We start from the raw sequence: 20,984 nt of genomic DNA, 5'->3' as shown, positions 1-20,984 counted from the left end.
GGAGTCCTTATGAATGCCAGGTACCATACTGAGTATACAGATTCCCTAACTGCATGCCCTCGACTCCTCTCTGAGATTGTTTCATTACTGTTATTCCACCTGCACAACAACCTGCTCATGCCTCTGATTCAGACACATGTCTGAGTTTGCAACCCAACAAGATGGCCTTGCTCCAATATGCCCCTCACTTCTGAGCAATGCCAACAAATGTCTCTCTCAAAAGACATGCTTCTTAAGTCAAACCATAATGAAAGAAAACAAGCAGAACCTCCCAACCTCCACTCTCCAACAAGAACTGCTGATAGCCAGTAACACTTGAATGCTAACAGAATCTTTTAAACCAGCAAATGATAGATAAATACAGACAAAGATGTATATGTACATATATAAACACACACATCCATATAATTATGTGAAGTGGGAATTAAACTTTTACTGATTGTATCTATTTGTGACAAGAAGAAAGCTCCTATCTGTTGATTCACTCCCTCAAATGCCTTTACTCTCCAGCACTGGGCCAGGCCAAAACCAGGAGCTAGGAACTCAAACCAGGTATTCCAGATGGATGGCAAGGACCAAGCGCTCGAGCCACTGTCTGTTATCTCATAGGGTGTACATTAGCAGAAAGCTGGAATCAAGTGTAGAAGTCGACTTGAGTTATGTGTACCCCCATGTTTACTGCAGCTTAACTCACAATAGCTAAAACATGGATCAATCCAGATATGCATCACCTGATGGCTGGAAAAAGAAAATGTGGCATGGCCAGAGAAATAGCCTAGTGGCTAAAGTCCTCGCCTTGCATGCGCCGGGATCCCACATGGGCACTGCTTTGCATCCCATCTACTTCCCTTCCAGCTCCCTGTTTGTGGCCTGGGAAAGTATCCAGGGTCCAGTGCTTTAGGACCCTGAACCCACGTGGGAAACCTAGCTGCTGGCTCCAGATTGGCTAAGCTCTGGCTGTTGTGGCCACTTAGGGAGTGAGCCAGAAGACGGAAGATCTTTTTCTCTGTAGATCTGACTTCCCAATAAAAATAAATCCTTAAAAAAATGTGGCATATACACACTATGGAATACTATGGAATAAAAAAGAATGAAAACCTGTCTTTTGCAACAAAAGGAATGCAACTGAAAACAATTATGCCTAATGAAATCAGTCCCAAAAAAGAACAAACAAGGTATGTTTTTTATGATATGTGGTAGTTAATACTGAATACCCAAAAATGTATAGAATTGAGATGGCATATTACGATTCACTTGTTATTTTTAGCCCTTTTTTTTTTTAATACTCCTGTAGAACTATGGTCTTTCTATTTTTTTTTTCTTACTGGTTAAATATCATGGTTAATAGGGAATTAAGCCTGTGATTATGGAGTAGACTGACAATACAGTTGCCTAAAAGCGAAAGGGGAAACAAGGCTAAGGATGGAGACAGGATGAGGATGAAGCTCAAGCTGGGGTGATGACATGGGCTGGCAGCTGGCTAGACTTGGCATACTCGTTCCGGAGCTGCACATGTAAGGGCTGTCTGCTTGTCCTTGTTTCTGTCCTGCTTAGGCAGCTTTGGGGTACCACCCCACTGGCAGCTCCAGGTAACCGTGGAGACTAAGCTGAAGAGAGCCAAGAGATGTCCATCCCTGGGACCCTGCAGGACTGGCCATGACTTACTGCTCATTGTCCAGGCAAAGCCAGGCTGTGGAACACCAGGTTCATGGGGGTAGTTCATTTAGTCTGTACAACCTTACCAGCCAGGTCTCACTGCCCCTGACTTACAAGCGAGAAACAGCTACTCAGAGACTCTAATAACTGCCCCTAGCATCACACTGCTATAGCATCACACTGCTGGTCAGGGAATGCACTGCATCTTTCTTACAAGATTCTTGAGAGAGCAGCGGGCTGGAGTTACTAGCACCTTCCAAAACCAGCCCCTAACAAGAGGTCCCAGGGCCCTGACAACACCAGCTGCAGATAACAGAGCAGGTGGAAGGAACTGACTGAGGCTCTGCATTTCCCCAACGATAAGTGTTACAACAGGCCTCCAGGGAAAGGGTGGGACTGAAGGAAGCAAAGCCAGCACTACATCCTGGTGCCTCACAGGCTTTGGAGTAACTGTCCAAAGATGTGCTATACATTTAAAGTTGCATGCCAATTTGAATTGAGGGTGGGGACCCAAATCTACGGCTTCTTCCCCAGAAAAAAAGCCCTGTATCTGCCCCCCTGGGCTCTGCAGACAGTGCCACAGCCACTTATTCTGCCAATGGACCCCTCATTTAACCACCAGGGGCCATTTCGGAATGTGGAGCCTCTGATGAAACTGCCCCACCCCCTGCTTTGCCAAAGCCACAAGCACAGCCACCTATGAATCATGTTTTCTTTCAGTTCATTCTTTTTCACGGAAAACACACAGGCCAATTTGCCTGAAAGTGTGAGCAAGCCTGATCCCCCGTGGGCTGATTGTGCCTTGGTGCATCTCAGTCTCCAAATCTGTCCCACGATCTCAAGGATTTTCCATGGAAAAGAATGAGACCACATTCAGGAAGCACCTAGCCCAGGGCCCAGGAAATGAGAGCTGTTACCGTTGTACCCTGCCATCCCTTCAAGATTGAGCAAGACCAATTCGTGTCTCCAAGTCTTTGAAGACGTCACACCGAAGGGCTGCTGTACATGGGCGCTTTCCCGCCAGTCTCCTAGGAGGAATGGTTTGGCTGCTTCCATTTTTACCTTGTTATAAATAGCTACGTGGTGCGTACTGTTGGGAGCACAGCTTTACCTCCCCCGGATTTTAGAGCTTTTTCTTTAAGATTATTTCTCAGAAGCGCGATCACTAGGCCAAAGGGTAATAAGCAGTTTTGAAGTTTCGTGTTCCTCACGCCTGATTGTACGAAACAGGTGCTAGTTCCTGTACCCACCTCCCGCACATTCTATTCCAAGAACCTCCCTGCCGCCCACCAAAGGAGTCTTCTCACCCTCCCTGGCACCGACACCTGGTGGCTTCCTGTCTACCACCCTCCTCTCCTTCAGGTACAGAGCTCTGTTCCCTACGGCTGCCTGAGCAAGTGCTGCCTGTACACACTGTCCCTGCCACTCCTGAGGTCAGGGAAGAAGTCCTGGGCTGCTTGTCCTTCCCCACTAGGCAAACAGTACTGACTGCGTCCCCATGTTGTGTATTATTCATTGGCCAAAATGAGGGTCTGCTCAACCAGGTGCTCAGGGATGGTATTTGTTGAATGAGGCCGTGGTGGCCCTGAGCAGGTCACCACAGTTCTAACAGGCAGAGTGATTCTCGGTGGTCACACCAAGGCTGTCTGTCCCTTGGGATGGCCACAGCAGGGAAATGGATGGGTCATGCTGAAACACCCACACACATGACAGGCACTCTGTCAATACTGATTAGTGAATAAGGGCCAGTAGCAGTGAAGGGAACTCTAACCTCAGCTTCCCTGTCCCCTACACTATCCTTTAAGTTGCTGAGAAGTGAGTCTTAGGTCCAGATCTGGCAGTACCTTTGATTCACGACGATCTTAAGCCAGAAAGAGCAGCACCCTTCAAAAAAGACATTATCCCCACTTCCGTGCATTTCCACAGTATCGATAATGAGCATGAATTATCTTCATAATAAGAAACAGACAAGTGGGCCCGGCAGCATGGCCTAGAGGCTGAAGTCCTCACCTTGAACACACCAGGATCCCATATGGGTGCCGGTTCTAATCCCAGCTGCTCCACTTCCCATCCAGCTCACTGCTTGTGGTCTGGGAAAGCAGTCGAGGATGGCCCAGTGCCTTGGGACTCTGCACCTGTGTGGGAGACCTGGAAGGAGTTTGTGGCTCCTGGCTCCTGGCTCTGGATCGGCATAGCACCAGTGGTTGCGCTCACTTGGGGAGTGAATCATTGATGGAAGATCTTTCTCTCTGTCTCTCCTCCTCTCCATATACCTGACTTTCCAAAATAAATAAATAAATAAAAAAGAACATCTTAAAAAAAAAAGAAACAGACAAGTAAGTAAAGGCAGGGGGCAAAATACCTCTGTCTGAGAAAGCTGGGGCTTGTAGAGGGCTGGCTTGTGCTTGGCTTAGGCTTGCTTTGGCACTGGCCATTTGCGGGCCCACTTGGAGATATGCCCCAGGGTCACGAGGGTGGGGGAAGAGCTGCAAGGCTGCAGGGACACACACAGGATGCACTCTGCAATACTGACTTGGATGTTGTATGTGTAGTTTCCAAGGAAGAGGACCTTCCAAAGGATAGCCCCAATGACAACAATGAACCAAGGCATGGGGGGCAGGATGGCCACCTCACAAGGACCAACAACCCTCAAGAACATTCCACCCCTGAGAATAACTTGCTGAGGTGTGCAGAGACAGTGACCAATAGGACAAGCCCTGCCTTGCCCCTCCCCAAGCCCACCTTCACTCCATCCCAAAGCAGCAGAGAACAGCCCCTCCTGTCCCAGCCTCCCACCTCTGACTGCTAGATCTACAGCTAAGGACCTGTAGTACCTGACTCTGCAGCCTCCCTCTGCCTCCTTAGCCACTGTCCAAGGCTTGGAGTCACACTGCTATCAGCTTTTCCCCCAGGGGTCCCCTGAAAAGCCAGGAGACTGCTCTCCTGTCCCAGTAAGCACTGAATTCCTGATTTAACTTCTTCCATGAAAGAGTGTAGGGCCTGGAAGCTTGCAGGCTCCTGGCAGGAGAGATGACACTGGTTAGGCTGGGGGAGGGGAAACCGCACCTGAGTGAGAACTCCTTGGGAGGCGACTACTTAACAAGATGAGGGCTGAATAGCTGGAAGGGAAGAGAAAGGTTAGAAGTTAGAGGCCAATTGGTCAGAAAGAGGACATCTGTGTTACACCAAGGCACTTGAGTTTTAGAAAGACAGTGTGTTGTTGGCATAGAAGGTTCCGGAGGAGCATTATGCTTAGGGAGATCATGCTGCAGAGCATGACTGAGGGAGGTGAGAGCGGATACTGATGTAAACAGTCCCAGGTAGAACCAGCTCCATGACCCTGTGCAAATGTAACACGCATTGTTTATATGTCTAAATTCCTCTTCCTGCTGGCTCCCGCCTCAGCCTATCCCTAGGGTTCTGCCAGTCACCCCACTTATAAATGCTGGTGTCACCTAGACTCCCCTCCCCGCTTCCCACTGCTTCTGGCAATTGGCTTTCTGAAGATTTCTCATTGGTCTCTGTGTTCTCAGAGCTGCCATTAAATTCAGCTCAGGCCTGGATTACAGCTGACTCTAGACCTGACTCCCTTGGTAAATAAAACACGCCTTTCTCTGCAGCATCGGTTCAGTGATGTACTCAGGAGGTTCACCTGACCAGATTACCACAGATCCCCTCAGCAGGGACTGCTTTGGGACCACTTGGAACACACGGTGTGTATCTGTTGGGAGTAGAGGGACTCATGGCACAGTAGGTTAACCTACCACCTGGTGATGACAGCATGCCACATGAGTCTAGTTCAAGTCCCAGCTGCTCCACTTCCATTCCAGCTTTCTGCTAAACACCTGCCACTTTTGTGGGAGAGCTGGATGTAGTTCTTGGCTCCTGACTCCAGTCTGGACAGGATCTGGCTACTGTGGCCAATCGAGGGGTGAACCAATGGTTGGAAGATCTCAGTTTCTCTCACTGCTCTGCCCTTCAAATACATACATTCGAGAGGATGGCGGGGGTGAGGGAAGGGCCCTCTGCCCCTGATGCTACTGAATTCTTTACTAAATACTAGGAAGGCTGCTATCTCCTACATATCACTAACACACACACACACACAGAGTTCTTCTCCCCCATAATACCCTTTGCCTCCATTTCCTCTACTAGGAATGCCCACCACCTTCCCCTTCATAGTCTGGCTGATGTCTTAGGAGTTCACAAGCCACCCCCTCTACCCTCCCCGGGTGCTCTTCTGCACTGTCCATGGGACCTCAGTGGGCCTGTGACTGGGCCAGGCTTCCCCTATGGGCTGGACACAGCTCATATCGGCGTCACCAGCACCTAACACAAAGCTTGGCCCACACGGGAGACCCCTTTTATAAGCTGGACTGTTCCAGGCAGGGTTGGAGAAGCGGGAGAAGGTAGATAGTGCTGGTAACACAACACGTCAGAGAAAGAGCAGGTGGGACCAATCACGCCCAAAAGAAAAAAAAATCCCCCCATATCCCATCTTCATCAAGACCCCACAGGCAGAGTGAAAGCGGCTGTTCCTAGGGGCAAGGCTGGCTATCCTGGTGCTCGGTGATGACGTGGGATTTCAAGTTTTGATTTCTGCTTCCTTCTAAAACTTCATTCCCTTGTGGGAGCTGTCAAAGAGGACCTGAGTGATGGAGGAGGGCACGCCCCAGGCAGGCTGACAATAAAACACTTGACAGTGGGAAGGGGGACAGAGACCCATCTCCCTCCCATCCTTCCTGTGGCAAACAGCTGGCACTTCCTGAAGGCTAGGCAGCCCCGGGGGTGGGAAGCTCCTGGCAAACTGGTGAGAGCAGACAGCCTGGATTACACTAGATCCACACGTAATCCCCCAAATCCAGAAGCCACCTGGACAGCAGTTGGGGGGGGGCACAAGCTCCCTGGTCTGCTGCTGCCCCCATTCACAGCAGGCTTTCCCGAGGCCAGCAGGGGGTTCTTCAGAAAAGCACCCCATTGTCGCAATTACGGCTTAAGGGGAGGGGGTAGGTAACAGAATCCCCACAGTGCAGAGTCCATTGGAAGCGGTTAGTTAGCTGCTGGCTCGGCTCCCTTCACCTGTTAAGTACGAGAATTTTAATAAGGAAACTTTTGTTGTTGTTAACATGCGCAAATGTGGAGAAAACCACCGACGCCCAGCACCTATGGCCAGGCCCCTGTCACCTCCTGAGGCAAACGTTGGGCCCCACCTCCTTGCGCGGAAACACCACGCTGGTGACGGGAACCCGCGACGGACTCAGGTGGGGGGTGTGGGAGGCCAACCGCCCCTGCGCCGTCCTGCCCTGCCCAGCAGGTCCCCAGCGCCCCCAGTCTGGGAAGTTAACAGTCGGACTGCGCCGCGCCGGCCCACCGCCGCCTCTGCTTCCGCCGCTTCCCGCGCAGACTAGGTCACCTCAGCGCGGTGGCGTTCCCGACCCCCGCACCCGCAGCCCGGGTGATGCGCGAGTGAGTCCCTCGGCGCAGGGCCACCGAGAGCACGGGGCGGCGCCGGCCACTTCCTCCTTGCGAGCTGACTAAACCGCCCGCCAGCCCAGCGCGTCCCACTCCCGACGCCCCGCCCCGGGGGGGCGTGGAGATACCCATATTTGGCCTTATATGGGCAGCCACGTCACAGGCCGTGCACTCATTCATATAAAACGCCGCGCCGCCGGCGGAATCCCCGGCTTCTGGGGTTGGGCGGCGAGTGGCCGGGCCGGGCGCCTGTCGTGTGGGGCGGGAAGGGAGCGCTGAGCCGCCCCCCTCAGGCGCCGGGCTCCGTCGGCCGGGCCGCACACCCTGCCTAGCCCGACCCCACCCCACTCCGAGCGACCCTCTCGAGCCTCGCCCGCGGGCATCCTGGCCGTGGGCACCTGCGGCGCGGGGCCGCTGGGCAGCGGCGGCATGAAGGTCACTTCGCTCGACGGGCGCCAGCTGCGCAAGATGCTCCGCAAGGAGGCGGCGGCGCGCTGCGTGGTGCTCGACTGCCGGCCCTACCTGGCCTTCGCCGCGTCGAGCGTGCGCGGCTCGCTCAACGTCAACCTCAACTCGGTGGTGCTGCGGAGGGCGCGGGGCGGCGCGGTGCCGGCGCGCTACGTGCTGCCCGACGAGGCGGCGCGCGCGCGGCTGCTGCAGGAGGGAGGCGGCGGCGTGGCGGCCGTGGTGGTGCTCGACCAGGGCAGCCGCCACTGGCACAAGCTGCGCGAGGAGAGCGCGGCCCGCGTCGTGCTCACCTCGCTGCTCGCCTGCTTGCCGGCCGGCCCTCGCGTCTACTTCCTCAAAGGTGAGTGCTCCGGCCGGACCCCTCCTCCTCCTCCTCGGTCGGTTCGCGGGCCGCGAGGTGCCTGCCGCGGAGGTCCTGCGCTCTGGGGCCCAGGGGATGCGGGGTGACCCGCCCGCGCGCTCCGGTGCTGGACGTGGCACTGGGAAGGAGCAGCCTCGGGGCAGCGCTGGGCGCTTCTCCGTTCGCCACCTGCGTTCCTCGAAAGCGCCTGGCGGCCGCTCTGCCCGCCGGGTCCGGAGAGGCAGGCTGTGCTGTGGAGCTCGCGGGGAGCGCAGGCTCGCGCCAGGCTCTCGTCCCGTTTCCAGGCTCGGACTGGCTGCTCTCGACAGGGGGGCAAGGCTCGTAGCCTGCTGGATCTGCGGGTCGCGACCCCATACCGCCCCTCTTCCCCCGCCTCCCCGGAGCGTGGCGCCGCAGTGTCCCCCTCCTCCCGCCCAGGCGTTGACTGCCTGCTGCCCCTCTTGCCTTTTCGACCCCAACTGGCGAGTCCCTCCCCTTCCTTTCCATTGCATTTTATTGCTTCTTACTGCTCTCCTCCGGCGCCCTCTTTCTCCCCCTCCTAGGGCTTTCTCAGCCTCAGTTTGGAGCTGTCAGCCTTTCCCATCGTTCATGCTTCCGTCTCCCCACTCAGGGACTGCCTTGGTACTGGTCCCAGGCGACGTGCCACGGGGATAATCCCTGACCTTCGCTTGGAGCTGCCACCAGGCCTGCCCTTTTCACCTGCCTGGGAGACAGCTTTGGCTTCCGGCGGTTCTTGGGAGAGTGAATGACTGTCACACTCCGGAGCATTGATTTTTGGGGTCACTTCCTGTGACTGCACCTGCTCTTTATTTAAGTTCTCAGATGTGTACCAAACCTGGCCCTGCTGCAGACAGGGGAGTTTAACCCCTGCCCGCCTGGATTAGGACAGCGTGAGCTGTCGCGGTGAGAGCCAGCCGGGTGCAGTTAGCGGAGAATTAGGATCCTGCTTTAAAGCTGGGCAGTTTGGGTTGTTTTACACATTCCAAGGCACCTGGGTGGCTCCCTCCCCCTCTTAGCACCTCTGGGCCCCCTGTCTCTTGTTGATTCCTGTGGAGGAAATGACAGCTGGAGATGCTAATCTCGCTTCTCTCCCCAGGGAGCGGTGGCCGGCTGCCTCTTAAGCCCGGTGGAGATAATGCGTGGGGCTCCGGGTTTCATCTCTTCCTGCTGTAATTTTGTCTCCTGTTCTTAGTAGCCTAGAGGACAGGAAAAGCTTTCCCTGCCTCTGGCGTGAAAGATGAATCCCAGGAAACCCTTCCTGGCTTGGTCCCTGCTTTCTGCCTCTCTCCTTCAGGGGAGCCGTGCCAACAGCTAAGTGACACCAGGCATGTCCACTCCCCAGAGATGGCCTCAAGGATCTTGCAGACATGGGTAGCTACCCTGTTCCTGCCTGGGTAGCCCACTAGATCCTGGAGACTTGTCCTTGGCAAAATATGATGCAGATATTTCCAAGAGTTAATGGAAAGATGGAACGAAGAGAAATATGTTCTGCTGTCAGACATGTTTGAGGTCTGTACGTATGGGCCTTGTCCCGACCTGTTGGAAGGTACCTAATACAGGTTTGATTTGTATAGCCAGACCCCTGGTGCTGTTGTGTTGCTTCTGGCCTCACCAGTCACTGTGGGAAGTCGTGGGTGGAGCCTGACGTTGTCCAGAGGCTCTTGCTGGCCATCACCCTGAGAAGCTGAATTGTTGCTATTTGAAAGGCAGAGTTAGAAAGAGAGGAAAGGAGAGATCTCTTTGCTGGTGCTCTCCCCTAATGACTGGGGCTGGGCCAGGCAAAAGCTAGGAACCAAGGTCTTGGTGTGGGCCTCCCACACAAGTGGCAGGGTCAGGCACCCAGGCCACCCTCCCCACTGCTTCCCCGGGCTTACTGGCAAGGAGCTAGATAGGAAGTAGAGCAAGCAGGACCTCATGTGGTGCTCAGTGTGCTAGGTGGCAGCTCAGCTCACTGCAGCGCAGTGCTCACATTTCTAGCTCATGACCAGGCGCAAGGTCAGTTTTTCATCTAGTGGCATCTCACATCTTGGCACGGGGAGTTGGGGGAAGCAGTGCTTTTTACACGTAATCACTTCCCCTCCCAAAAAAACGACTTAAGATGAGATGGTGAGCTCCAAATCATGTGGCCTTGTGTATTTGTATATAGTGCCCTGTCCTGCGTCTGTGTCCTGGCACCAGGAGGCAGCGGTCACAGAAAGCAGACCCACAAGGATCAGCAGGCGTCTGTCGGTGCAGGTGCAGTAGCTGAGAGGAATGTTGTGTCTCTCCACACCTCTGGCAGAGGCGGGGGAAACCAGAGACCATTTAATCTCAACAGCTCCTGACCCCAGCTTTGGCGGGGAGACAGGGCTAGCTGTTTATGTGTCGTTCAGATATTGTGAGGCTCTTTGCCTGCCTGCCTGCCTTATTTCAGCAACAGGCAGGCAGGATCCAGCCCAGTCCGACCCAGCCCACACACAACCGCCTCCTGCCCATTCTGACAGCAGACAGACTCGGAAGTGCTCTGTGGAACAGGCCTGTAAGCCTGCTGTTCTGAGCAGCATCCTGGAATGTGGGAGGCTCTGGTTGGAACCAAATTTCCATCCCAGACCACCTACCCTCCTCTCCTGGAACCTGAGCTGGGAGTAACCCGAGTGCCTGGAGCTGGAGGGTGGGGGAGGGGAATCCCAGCCTGGAAAGCCTCCCTCCCCTTTGCAGGCTAGGATCCCTCAGTCCTCCTCTGGCAGGGCATCCATGTGGTTTTCCTGGGGGCTCCATCAGCCCTTCTGGGAGGGTGCTGGGCTGTTGTTGAAGGGAGCACTGGGCAGAGTGGGTCTGCTAAATGGGGGCGGGGCAGTGGCAGCAGGCAGAGAGGAGGCAGTTATGGCAAGATGACTCATTCTAGGAATTGGCTGCAGCCTCTGGGAGGGAGTTGGAGGCTGCTGGGTAATCTGTTAACCATTTGTCAACCACAGGCTTCTGAAAAAGTCAACATGCCTCCCCTGGCCCCCCACCCAGGGTCAGATCAAGAGACAGAGGGGAAAAGGAGGTCTCTGAGGAATCTGTGTGGTCTCCTGATGCATATTTAATTACTTGACACCCAGTGAGTGGATGGATTTCCTGGGCCAGAAAAAGGCAGTCTTCTGGAGACTTGGAGTGCCTGGGGTTGCTTTGCATTGGGGGAAAGGATCATAGGGGTTCTCAAGTGGACAGGCTGACCTGTTTTGACCTGGCACCTGTGGCCTTGTGAGGTCTCTAGCCCATTGCCATTTGGCTCTTCCAGTCTGGGATATTATGGGTATAAGAAAGCACCTTTACCGTGCAACTTGGTGTGACTTCGAGGGTGGCTTTCGTGCTAAGTGGTCGGAGTTTCGATGTACCAGTAAGATTCTTACTGTCATACAAGGCTGAAGTTGCCATACCATGTGAATTTGAGGCATGCAAGGAGTGTAAAGGAGTGTTGTGGAGTTGAATGGGGAGGGGCTGAGAGTTAAATTCCGAGGTTCCCCTGTTGCGGTTTGATGGTTGAACCTCCTACGGAAACTCCTTGCCTTCTGAGTGGAGGCCCGGGAAACAGTGCAGGGGTTTCTCTTCTCACAAATGAGTGGACTTTTGCATAATCACACCTCATTTAGATGAAAAGAAAATCGCTGTTGTTTACTGGAGGGATTTGGTTAATATTTCCCAAATCCTAGATCCTTCCTTCCTCTGTGGAAGTGGCTTGTGACACAGCCAGTTAATCATTGCCTCTGTGAGACACTGCTATGTGTGTACAGATCCTGTTTTTGTTCTAAAACTGTCTGGTTTGGGGCCAGGCGCGGTAGTCTAGTGGCTAAAGTTCTCGCCTTGCATGCGCCAGGATCCCCTATGGGCACTGGTTCTGGTCCCAGAAGCCCCACTTCCCATCCAGCTCCCTGCTTGTGACCTGGGAAAGCAGTCAAGGATGGCCCAAGGCTTTGGGACCCTGCACCTGCATAGGAGACCTGGTGAAGGCTCCTGGCTTTGGCTCAGCTCCAGCCGTTGAGGCTGCTTGAGGGCTGAGTCAGTGGATGGAAGATCTTCCTCTGTCTCTGCTCCTCTCTGTATATCTGACTTTCTAATGAAAATAAAATAAATGTTTTTTTTAAAAAAAAACGTTGGTTTTGTTCAGTTTTTTCACATGTCTATTGGCTTGTTTTTGCTCTTCCACATTGAGGGTATTTAGTGGCAGGCTGACAGCCAGTGCTTGCATCTGTCTCACGTTTTGTTGGCTTCTCTCACAGGCGGATATGAGACCTTCTACTCGGAATATCCTGAGTGTTGTGTAGATGTACAACCCATTGCGCAAGAGAAGATGGAAAGCGAGAGAGCCTTGCTTGGCCAGTGTGGAAAACCAGCGCTTGGCATCAGCTACCGGCCGGCTTACGACCAGGTGTGTGGAGTGGGAGATGCATGCTGGGCTCGCTGCCACGGTGACGCCTCCCTCGTGGCCTGGCACTCCCTCCCTCTGCCAAGCAGCAGAGGTGTTAGTTCTTCTGTGGATCGAGGTGTTGGCAGAGTCCCCTTGCTCTGGAGGGCCTCTGCCGCTTGCCAACTCGCCATCCCATCCAAGAGTAATTGGGCGTCCTTCCAGAAAACAGGAGCAGACAAACCTAGGATGCTCGGCCTCGAGTGAGAGCTGCATTCTTAGTAGCTGGCTTGAGGGGGCTTCCAAGCTCGGAGATGCTCGGTCAGGGTCCTGCTTGCCACCTGTCCGGATTTGGTTGGGAATTATAATTGAAGCAGGGGAGGTCACTGTTGTCTTCATGGCCAGACTTTCAGACTTTCCAGTTCTGTGAATTCTGAAACCAGAGGAGGTCAGGAGATGTTACATGGTCTTCATGTGTCTGTAAACATGGTTTTCTTTCTCTCTCTCTCTCTGCCTCAAAAAAAAAAAAAAAAAAGCTGTACTTGGAGACAGCTTGGCAGAAGGCTCACCAGCTCCAGGCAGGAGGAGAAGGGAAAAGCAGGTGAGAATACCAACTGTGGTCGAAGTGAGAGGGCAGAACCCACCAGAACCCACCTTGCCTTGCTGTTTAGGGGAGAGGAGGATGAGCACACTGCACCCCCATGGCTGCTTCCTCGGCAGCTTTGTGCCCAGAGCCTCCCGGGCCTCATCCCTCCAAGACCTCATGCTCTTTGCCACAGGTCTTCTGCACTATCCACCTGCTGGGTTGGAGGGCTTTGTCTTCCCCAAAAACTGAAGGGACAGGCACATGAGAATAAGGGAGCTTTCCTCAAAGCTGTGCAGAACGGAGGCTCCTGCTATGAGTGTCGCGCAGTGCCCTGGGTGGGTGACCCGCTCTCAAGTGGAGCCTTGCCCGGATTGGCATCCTGCTGTTTTCTCTTGTTCAGAATCCTCATGGTGTGTGATAAGCATTTGGTTTTCAGGCTGTGGGCATCCAGCTTAGCTGCATTTCTGTGTCTGTTTGTTTGGGTTATGTCCACACCCTCCACACCCCCACTCCCAGTTTCTGAGAAAGTGAAAGAGAAATAGGAATTAATTGGCAGTGCTGTGAAGGCACAGCTGACCTTTGGCTGAGGGCTGGGGAGGAAGTCCTGACACATCTTCCAGATTGATGGGGAACCCCGAGGATGACTTCTTAGAAATGCTTCTGCTCTGAGAGGAGCAAGGCTGGGTCATGTTTTACGTCAGTCTTAAGGGTTTAGCCTCAGGAGGCTAAAGCTGAGAACTCCGAAAGGGAGAAGCTAGTTTCGAGGGTGTAGTGGGCTAGGCCCCAGAGGAAACTGGATGGGCTCCCAGGTCCTCTGGAGAGGGAGAGCTCTTGACTGAGTCAGCCGCCTGACCTGTTCCTCCAGGGGCGAGGCCATTGTGCCCGCCAGTGGGGACCTAGCGCCAGGCACTGGCCCAGGGAAACCACACTCGGGTCTTTGACCTCTTTGCCAAGAACTCTGGGCGACCTGTTATTCTGAGAGGACAGTTGTTACTACCCTTGGTTTACAGATAGGGGTTCAGAGGTTAAAGGAGCTACTCAAGGTCGCTTCAACAAGTGGTCCAGCCAGGACTTGATGCAGAGCTGTTCCGGCTGAGGGCTGAGCCTGACACTCTGTCCAGAAGGAAGTCAGGATATGAGCAGGCATTTTATCTTGAGGGGCAGACAGGGAGGAAGGGACTGCTGCTTTCCTGCCTTTACCTCTAGTTCTTACTTTCTTGCACTGATCACTTGACATGGAGTCAGGCAAGCTTATCTCAAGGATCCGATTTGGGTGTCAGTTCCAACTCTAGCAGTGCCTAGCTCTGTTGTGGGCAAGTTTTCTAATCCCTCCGAGCCTCTAGTAATCCATCTGTAAAATGGGACTAACGGTATCTACTTCTTAGATTTGTTGTAAATTAGTAGAGGGTAAGTATGCTGGAAGTATCACACCGAGGTGCTATCCCTAGTAGATGCTGCAGAACGGGCGAAGGGTGGATTGTTGTTGTAACCTCCTGTAAGATGCTCTACAACTTTCTTCCCAGTGGCCTGATAGGCTTTTGCTTAAATACTTGTGGGGGAAGGAAACACAAACTGAGGGCTCTGAGTCCATTGAGAGCTGCCTGCTCATGGCTCTTGTCCCCTGCCCCCTTTTCTATTATGAGCCTGCCTGGTTGAGAGTTTCCATTTAACTCTTAACTACAGGACAGGAAATGGAAAGACAGGAAGTGGAAGGATGGGATGGGAAAGGCTTGCAGAGACGAAGTCACTGGCCCCCAGCCTGGGATTTCCCCCTGAATCTCCAGGGCCTCCCATTGTTCCAGCTGTCGGTCCCTTTTCAGTTCGGCCTTGGCTATTTGATCTCTGGTTCTGCCTTAATCTGGCCCCTTAACCAGGAACCTGGTGTGTGGGTGTGCTCCCCGAGGGGGACGAGGTAAGCATCTCTCACCAACACCCTCTTTCCCTGTGTAAGAGGAGAAGGTGGGGGAAGCCCCTTGGCTGTGGCCCAGCAACTGCTTACCTTCTTGAGTGGGCAGTGATTCCTTTCAGTTCTAAGAGGGCGTGCTTTTTCCAGAGGGTGGCACGCAGTTGAGCTAATGTCTGAAATCTGGAAGCATCTTCAGATCCGCAGTGTCTTATATTTGATGAAATGCTAGATAAAATAGCAGGTATTTATCCTAGCAGTTCAAACTCCCCCATTATGTACTAGAATATTTACATTTGATGCCCAGCTGTGGCTCCTGGCTTCATCTTCCCTCTGAAGCCAACCCTGGGACACAGGGTATGACTCAAGTGGCCGGTTTCCTAACACCCACTTGGGAGACATGGATTGCTTTTTTGGCTCCTGGCCTTGGCCTGACCTCGTCCTGTTACTGTGGGCATATGGGGAGTAAGCCAGGGTGTTTGAACACCCCTGAGAGCAACCCAGTGTTAGAGCTGTGGAAGAATTAGTTTGCCTGTGGAGCCCATCTCCACATGAAGAAACCAAGGCTGCCTTGAGGTTAACGGGCTTGACCTGGGGACGTTCAGGGCAGCACGAGCACCCTGTTGTTGACCCTTATGTACTTAAAAGAAAATTAAACTCCTTGCTCTGTGGGTTCTGCTGTCCGTGGGTCCCAAGCAGTCATGTTGAGAACCAGCCAAGCTGCAGGTGCCACCCACGCTCGTGGTTGAACCACCCTGCCTCCGAACTCCCTCTGCCTGGGAACCAGAGTGGGGACCTCCCACCTAAAGAGGCAAGTAGGTCAGAGCTGTTGTCTTTGCTTTCCCACAAGAGCAAATGGAGCTCATATTTCCTGCCTGTCTCTTTGTCCCTGCTTCCAGGGCAGCCCCGTTGAAATCCTTCCCTTCCTCTATCTGGGAAGTGCCTACCATGCCTCAAAGTGTGAATTCCTTGCCAACCTGCACATCACGGCCCTGCTCAACGTCTCCCGGCGGGCCTCTGAGGCTGGCGCCACGCACCTGCACTACAAGTGGATCCCCGTGGAAGACAGCCACACAGCCGACATCAGCTCGCATTTTCAGGAAGCAATAGACTTCATTGGTAGGTTTGGCTGGGAGCCCCCTGAGTACCAGGTCTTGGCTCTGGATGTTCTAACGGGGCCATCTTCGATGCAAGAAGGGAGATCTTGTACATGGATCTGCTAGGAGGTGGAGCTATGAAGGCATGCAGCCGCCAGAAAGGCACAGGGGAGGATTTCAGCTGCAATTAATAGGAGCTTTAATGCGTGAGATAAATGAACTATATACTTTTATGGCAATGCATGCTGCTGCTGTTACTGTGTCCCGCTGGCCAGGAGTAGGGCAATGCCGCGTGTGTGTTCCACGTGGGAGCACTGGGTGGGGGAGGAGCCCCCCAAGCTGCGTCATACGCAGGTTGGGATATTTTTAAAAGCAGACAGAAGGATGGAGAGAGCACTACTTATTAGGCACTCAGCCCCAAGGGCCCGACAGCTTTCCACAGCTTTGGCAAATGACTGGAGGCAATTTGTTTTCATTTTCAGCTAATTTGGGATGAAGGATAAAACTTGAGTTTCATGTGCAGAAAATGTAGCCTCTTCTGCATCCTTCCTGCATGGCGGTGAGACAGTTAGCACTCACTTCACTGAAGAAGTCCCAGGAGGCCTTGACCTCTACCCTACCATGTTCGGGCAGGGCTCTGGCCTGAGTTCCCAGCTCTTCCTGTTGGCTGCAGTTTTCCACCACTGGACAGCTCTTTCTGTGTCCCTCATCCTTGTGACTATGTCTTTCCTGCTAGAATGGGAAGACTTGATGCAATCCAGATGTGATTTTTTTTTCCCTGTATCTTGTTCCACTGGAGAGAGGGGAGGCAGGTGTTTAGCACAGCAGTAATTGCTCAGCAGTGGTAGCAATGAAAGGGTCCCCATTTAGCCAGGGAAAGGCCCTCTGTTCACCAAAGGCAAATGGCCAAGCCTATCCTGGTCCCCTACACTCCTGGGCTGAGATGTAGCCAAAAATGATGAGTTCAGGGTAGGAAACCTGGACTCATTCTTTCAGTCCCTGAGAATGCCTTGCCCTTCTCAGCCTGTTATTACGTTGCCTAGATAGCTACTTCGTGAGGTCATGCAGTGTGCCCCTGGGCAGTTCTCAGAACCCTCCCTCCCCATCCTGTGTGTGTTGTGTCTGTTGTGTGCACAGCCAGTCACACACAGCAAAAACACAGGTGGCTTCTTCCCAGACACTTGCCCCATTAGTGCAAGGAGGGGGCAAGCCACCCCTGCAGGCTAAGCGTGGAAGCAGGCAGCTGTCACCTGTGAGCGGAGGCGGGCTCCTGAGGAGTGGAGGGGGTTCTGGAAGTAGCATGTCCCAGGACTTCCATGCAGCCCTGGGCCCGTTACATTCCATGGGCTGCAGAGAAGTCGGGGAAAGTGGCAGCCACAGCCCTGTCCACTGACGTTCCCCCCTTGGAATCCGTCTACAGGGACCACTGTGCTTTTCTGTCTGGTTTGGGTTTTGTGTGCATCAGACTGAATTGGGGTCACCTCCCATCAGCTGCCCTCCCTAAATGCCCCTTGCAGTTTCCATTTGAAGGAGGAGGACCTGATCTCGTGAATGCTGTGTTTTTGATGTTGGAGGCTCCCTTGCAGACTTCCAGGGTGCAGAGCGGTCCTAGGGGGCTGGCTGCTCCCCCTTTCAGAGTCATCAGTGTTTTTGCTTACTGTGGCCTTCCCTAGTGGCTGCTACATCTGACTTCCTGTGATGCCACTGCTTCCTCATGTACAAGAGAGGGAATTGGAAAGGTCAGATTTTTCTGTGGCTTTGAGTTGATATGTTTAACCTTTTTTTTTTTTTAAGTAGCTATCTCACTGGGTAGGGCAGGAAAGGAAGGGACACCCTCCCTCTCCCCCACAAACTCCCCTTTCTGTCCCACTGAGCCAAAGACTGATAACGCCATGGTAGCTCAATGGCAGTTACTCCCATTGTTGTGCAAGATGGAATTTGCAAAAGCCGTTTATATTCTCCATCCAGCAAGCACCACTTAGCCAGAGCTATAATTAGTGGCCGTGTGCTCATTATTGTATGTTTGGTGGTGAGATCCCTGGGAGCCAAGCCAAGCAGCCCGCCCTGGCACAGGACGACAGGGTGTCTGGGGAGGCCGGAAGGCTGCTACCAGGGTGGGGGCTGGATCAGCAGCATGAGAATCAGGCCTGGAGAGGCAAGACAGGCTGCTCCAGCTCAGCCTGTAAGCCTGGACACTGTTCCATGACAGTCGTGGACACCCAGCACAGGCCTGTGTGTGATTTCAGGGTTTGCCCCAACCACTCTTGAAACAATCAGTGAAGCCCAGGTTGGGGCAGCACCCCCCCCAGGAAGGAGTTTCTCCAGGCCCACCTCCTCATGGGGCACTCAGCAGTAGGGTAAGGTCTGTGATGATGGGACCCCAAAAGCTGTATCCTCACCAGTGGGGATTCAAGTCAGGCAGAAGTACAAGACAGCTTCCCCAGCTCACACACAGACACGATGGATTGTTGATGACAAGGTCACTTCAGGATTTAATGCTGTGCTTTGATTCCAATCCCAACTCTGTTTTCTCCCTTCTAGACTGTGTCAGGGAAAAGGGTGGCAAGGTCCTGGTCCACTGTGAGGCTGGGGTCTCCCGCTCTCCAACCATCTGCATGGCTTACCTCATGAAGACCAAGCAGTTCCGCCTGAAGGAGGCCTTCGATTTCGTCAAGCAGAGGAGGAACGTGATCTCGCCCAACTTTGGCTTCATGGGTCAGCTCCTGCAGTATGAATCAGAGATCCTGCCTTCCACACCCACGCCGCAGCCCCCCGCCCACCAAGGGGAGGCGGTGGGCCCTGCCTTCCTGGACCACTTGCAGACACTGAGCCCTGACATGCAGGGCGCCTTCTGCACATTCCCTACCTCAGTGCTGGCACCGCTACCCACCCACTCGGCTGTCCCTGAGCTCCACAGGAGCCCCGTGGCCACCGCCACATCCTGCTGAAGTGGGCGTGGGGAAGCCGGCCCAGCTCCCAGAGCAACTGTGATTTTGGATTTTGGGACTCGTGGACATTTCATACCTGTGCAATATTGAAGACCTCACTCATCACGCTGCACCCAGTGAGATGGTAGATGGTCGCCAGGCTTGCAAAGGAACTTCAGGCTGACCTCGGGGAGAGGTTCTGGGGACAGAAGGAAGGCCAAGCCATCATGAAGAGCACAATGTGTGCCGACCACTGTACTTCCAAACCCCTGTCCGCCTGCTCAGGATCACCCAGCCCTCGCACCTCCAAGTCTGCCTTTTCATTTCAAGCGTAAGGCAATAAATCCTTGCAGCAACGTGGGAGCAGGAGGAAAAGGCAGTTATGCAGCCAGTTCATCTTGAAGGAAGCACAATCTCCACCTTAGGTTTTTTGAACCTTGGCAGTCTCCGTATCTGTCTGTGTTGCTTCGGAGCATAAGCTGATGACCACCTCGTCGGGAAGGTCACCCTGCTGGACGACGTGATGGATATGCTGGGTGGAACCCCGGAAGGCTTCCACCAAGGGTCTGGTGGCTGAAGAAGCAAGACGTGGGCCTTTCTAGGGGTTTCCATGAACTTTGGACTTGGTGGCATGACTCTTACTCATACTTGAACCTGTCTCGTCACAACTCTTATGTTCTTTGGGAAGGGTTTCCAGACCACAGACCAGTCTTGCCTCTCTGAGGCAGTTGGCGGCAGGTGCTGGAGAGAAGGTACCTGCTGAGGATCACAGGTGGGTGGCGCTGAAAGCCATCTTTTCCTCGACTTGCTGTCCTCTGGATGCTGCTGTTTCGTCCCGTGAGACCCTCGTTTTCTTCCCTGCCTCTGGCGGGGAGTGTTCCTCAAGCTACTGACTTTGGGATTCACAGCTTTTTGCGACGTGGTACTATTTCTTTTTTGGTCTTTAGGTTTCTCCCCGGGGCTGGGGGGGAAAGGCAATAATTTCCTAAAACCCATGCAAATGTGAAGAAAAGCTGTATGTTACTGGTTGTCCTCATTGTTGTCTTTTTTTTATAGTGTGAAATAAAAACAGTAAAAGGAAGAAGCAGTGCCTGCATGTTCTTGGTGCGCCAGGGTTCTCACGATGAAGAGTGCCTGCACGGGGTTTGGTTTAGCAGGTGACTCATCTGGTGATGGGGGTGGGATCGCACGGTCTTCACGGCTCTGTAGAGCTGCGTCCCCACCAAGGGGCGTCCCTCAGCTGACTTGCAAAGGGGTAGTCAGAGGAACTAGCAGCTCTGAGATCTTTATTCCCACCAGGGGTCCAGCTTGACCCTCTCAGTTCCTCCATCTTTGTGGTGAGTGGATTGTAAAGGGATCACCAGCATCCCTTCAAGAGCAAGACCCCTGGCTGAGCCAACTGCGTGCCAAGCTGTGGCATGCCTCCTCCCTGCAGTGCCTGGCATAGAGCGTACACGGAAAAGGGTGGATCAGGGCCAAAGGCTGGAGAAGCGAATCGGGCTAAGGGTAACTTGGAGTATCTGTCCCCCACTTTCTGTCCTCACAGCAAATTCTTGGAAGAGCTCCCAGGTCCTTCCTGCAGTGATGTCAGTTTAGATCCACAGCTGAACTGGCTTGCCTTCTGAGAACTTTCTTCTGCATCAGAGGAGGAAGAAAGTAGCAGTACTGACTGCTGCCTGCGTTGGCTCTGACGCTGCCCATACCACAGCCTTCCTCCTCAGGGAGAACAGACAACTGATAGGAACTGAAGCTACCCCAATGTGCTGATTGCTGTCACAGGGATTCCATCCATACCCTTGAATTCTGGACGACTCAGGCTTCTGGTTCCCTCACTGTACATCGTGTCTGAATAGTTAAGACCACAGAAGGGACTGCTACTGTGGCAGTTCGGGTTAAGTCACTGCCTGAAGCACTAGCATCCCATATGGATGCCAGATTTGTGTCCTACCTGCTGCACTTCCGGTTCAGTTCTCTGCTAATGCAGTGGAGGGTGGCTCAAGTGCTTGGGCCCTGCACCTACATGGGAGACCCAAAAGAAGCTCCTGACTCAGCTCTGGCCATTGCAGTCAGCTGGGGAGTGAATCGATGAAAGAGCTCTTTCTAATTCTGTTTATTCCCCTCTCTATAATTCTTGATTTTCAAATAAAT

General features: G+C 53.5%; 1 protein-coding gene across 1 annotated transcript; it reads left to right on the top strand.

Annotated features, from left to right (window-relative positions):
* The first annotated feature begins 7,536 nt into the window (after positions 1-7,536).
* Positions 7,537-19,920, top strand: DUSP5 (dual specificity phosphatase 5). The gene is made up of 4 exons (XM_040992129.1): positions 7,537-7,936; positions 12,199-12,347; positions 15,712-15,931; positions 18,451-19,920. The coding sequence occupies exons 1-4, from the start codon at positions 7,558-7,560 to the stop codon at positions 18,855-18,857; spliced, it is 1,155 nt and encodes a 384-aa protein (XP_040848063.1). The 5' UTR covers positions 7,537-7,557; the 3' UTR covers positions 18,858-19,920.
* Positions 19,921-20,984: the final 1,064 nt, after the last annotated feature.

This window comes from Ochotona curzoniae, unplaced genomic scaffold, assembly GCF_017591425.1.
Source record: "Ochotona curzoniae isolate NIBS_2020 unplaced genomic scaffold, NIBS_Ocur_1.0 contig_66, whole genome shotgun sequence".
Classification (NCBI taxonomy): Eukaryota; Metazoa; Chordata; class Mammalia; order Lagomorpha; family Ochotonidae; genus Ochotona; species Ochotona curzoniae.
This window is presented reverse-complemented; position numbering and strand designations above follow the sequence as displayed.

Coding starts and splice junctions, on each gene's coding strand:
- DUSP5 (XM_040992129.1), top strand. CDS start 7,558: ATGAAGGTCACTTCGCTCGACGGGCGCCAGCTGCGCAAGATGCTCCGC. Junction 12,348..15,711: donor ACCGGCCGGCTTACGACCAG/GTGTGTGGAGTG, acceptor CCCTGCTTCCAG/GGCAGCCCCGTTGAAATCCT. Junction 15,932..18,450: donor GGAAGCAATAGACTTCATTG/GTAGGTTTGGCT, acceptor TCTCCCTTCTAG/ACTGTGTCAGGGAAAAGGGT.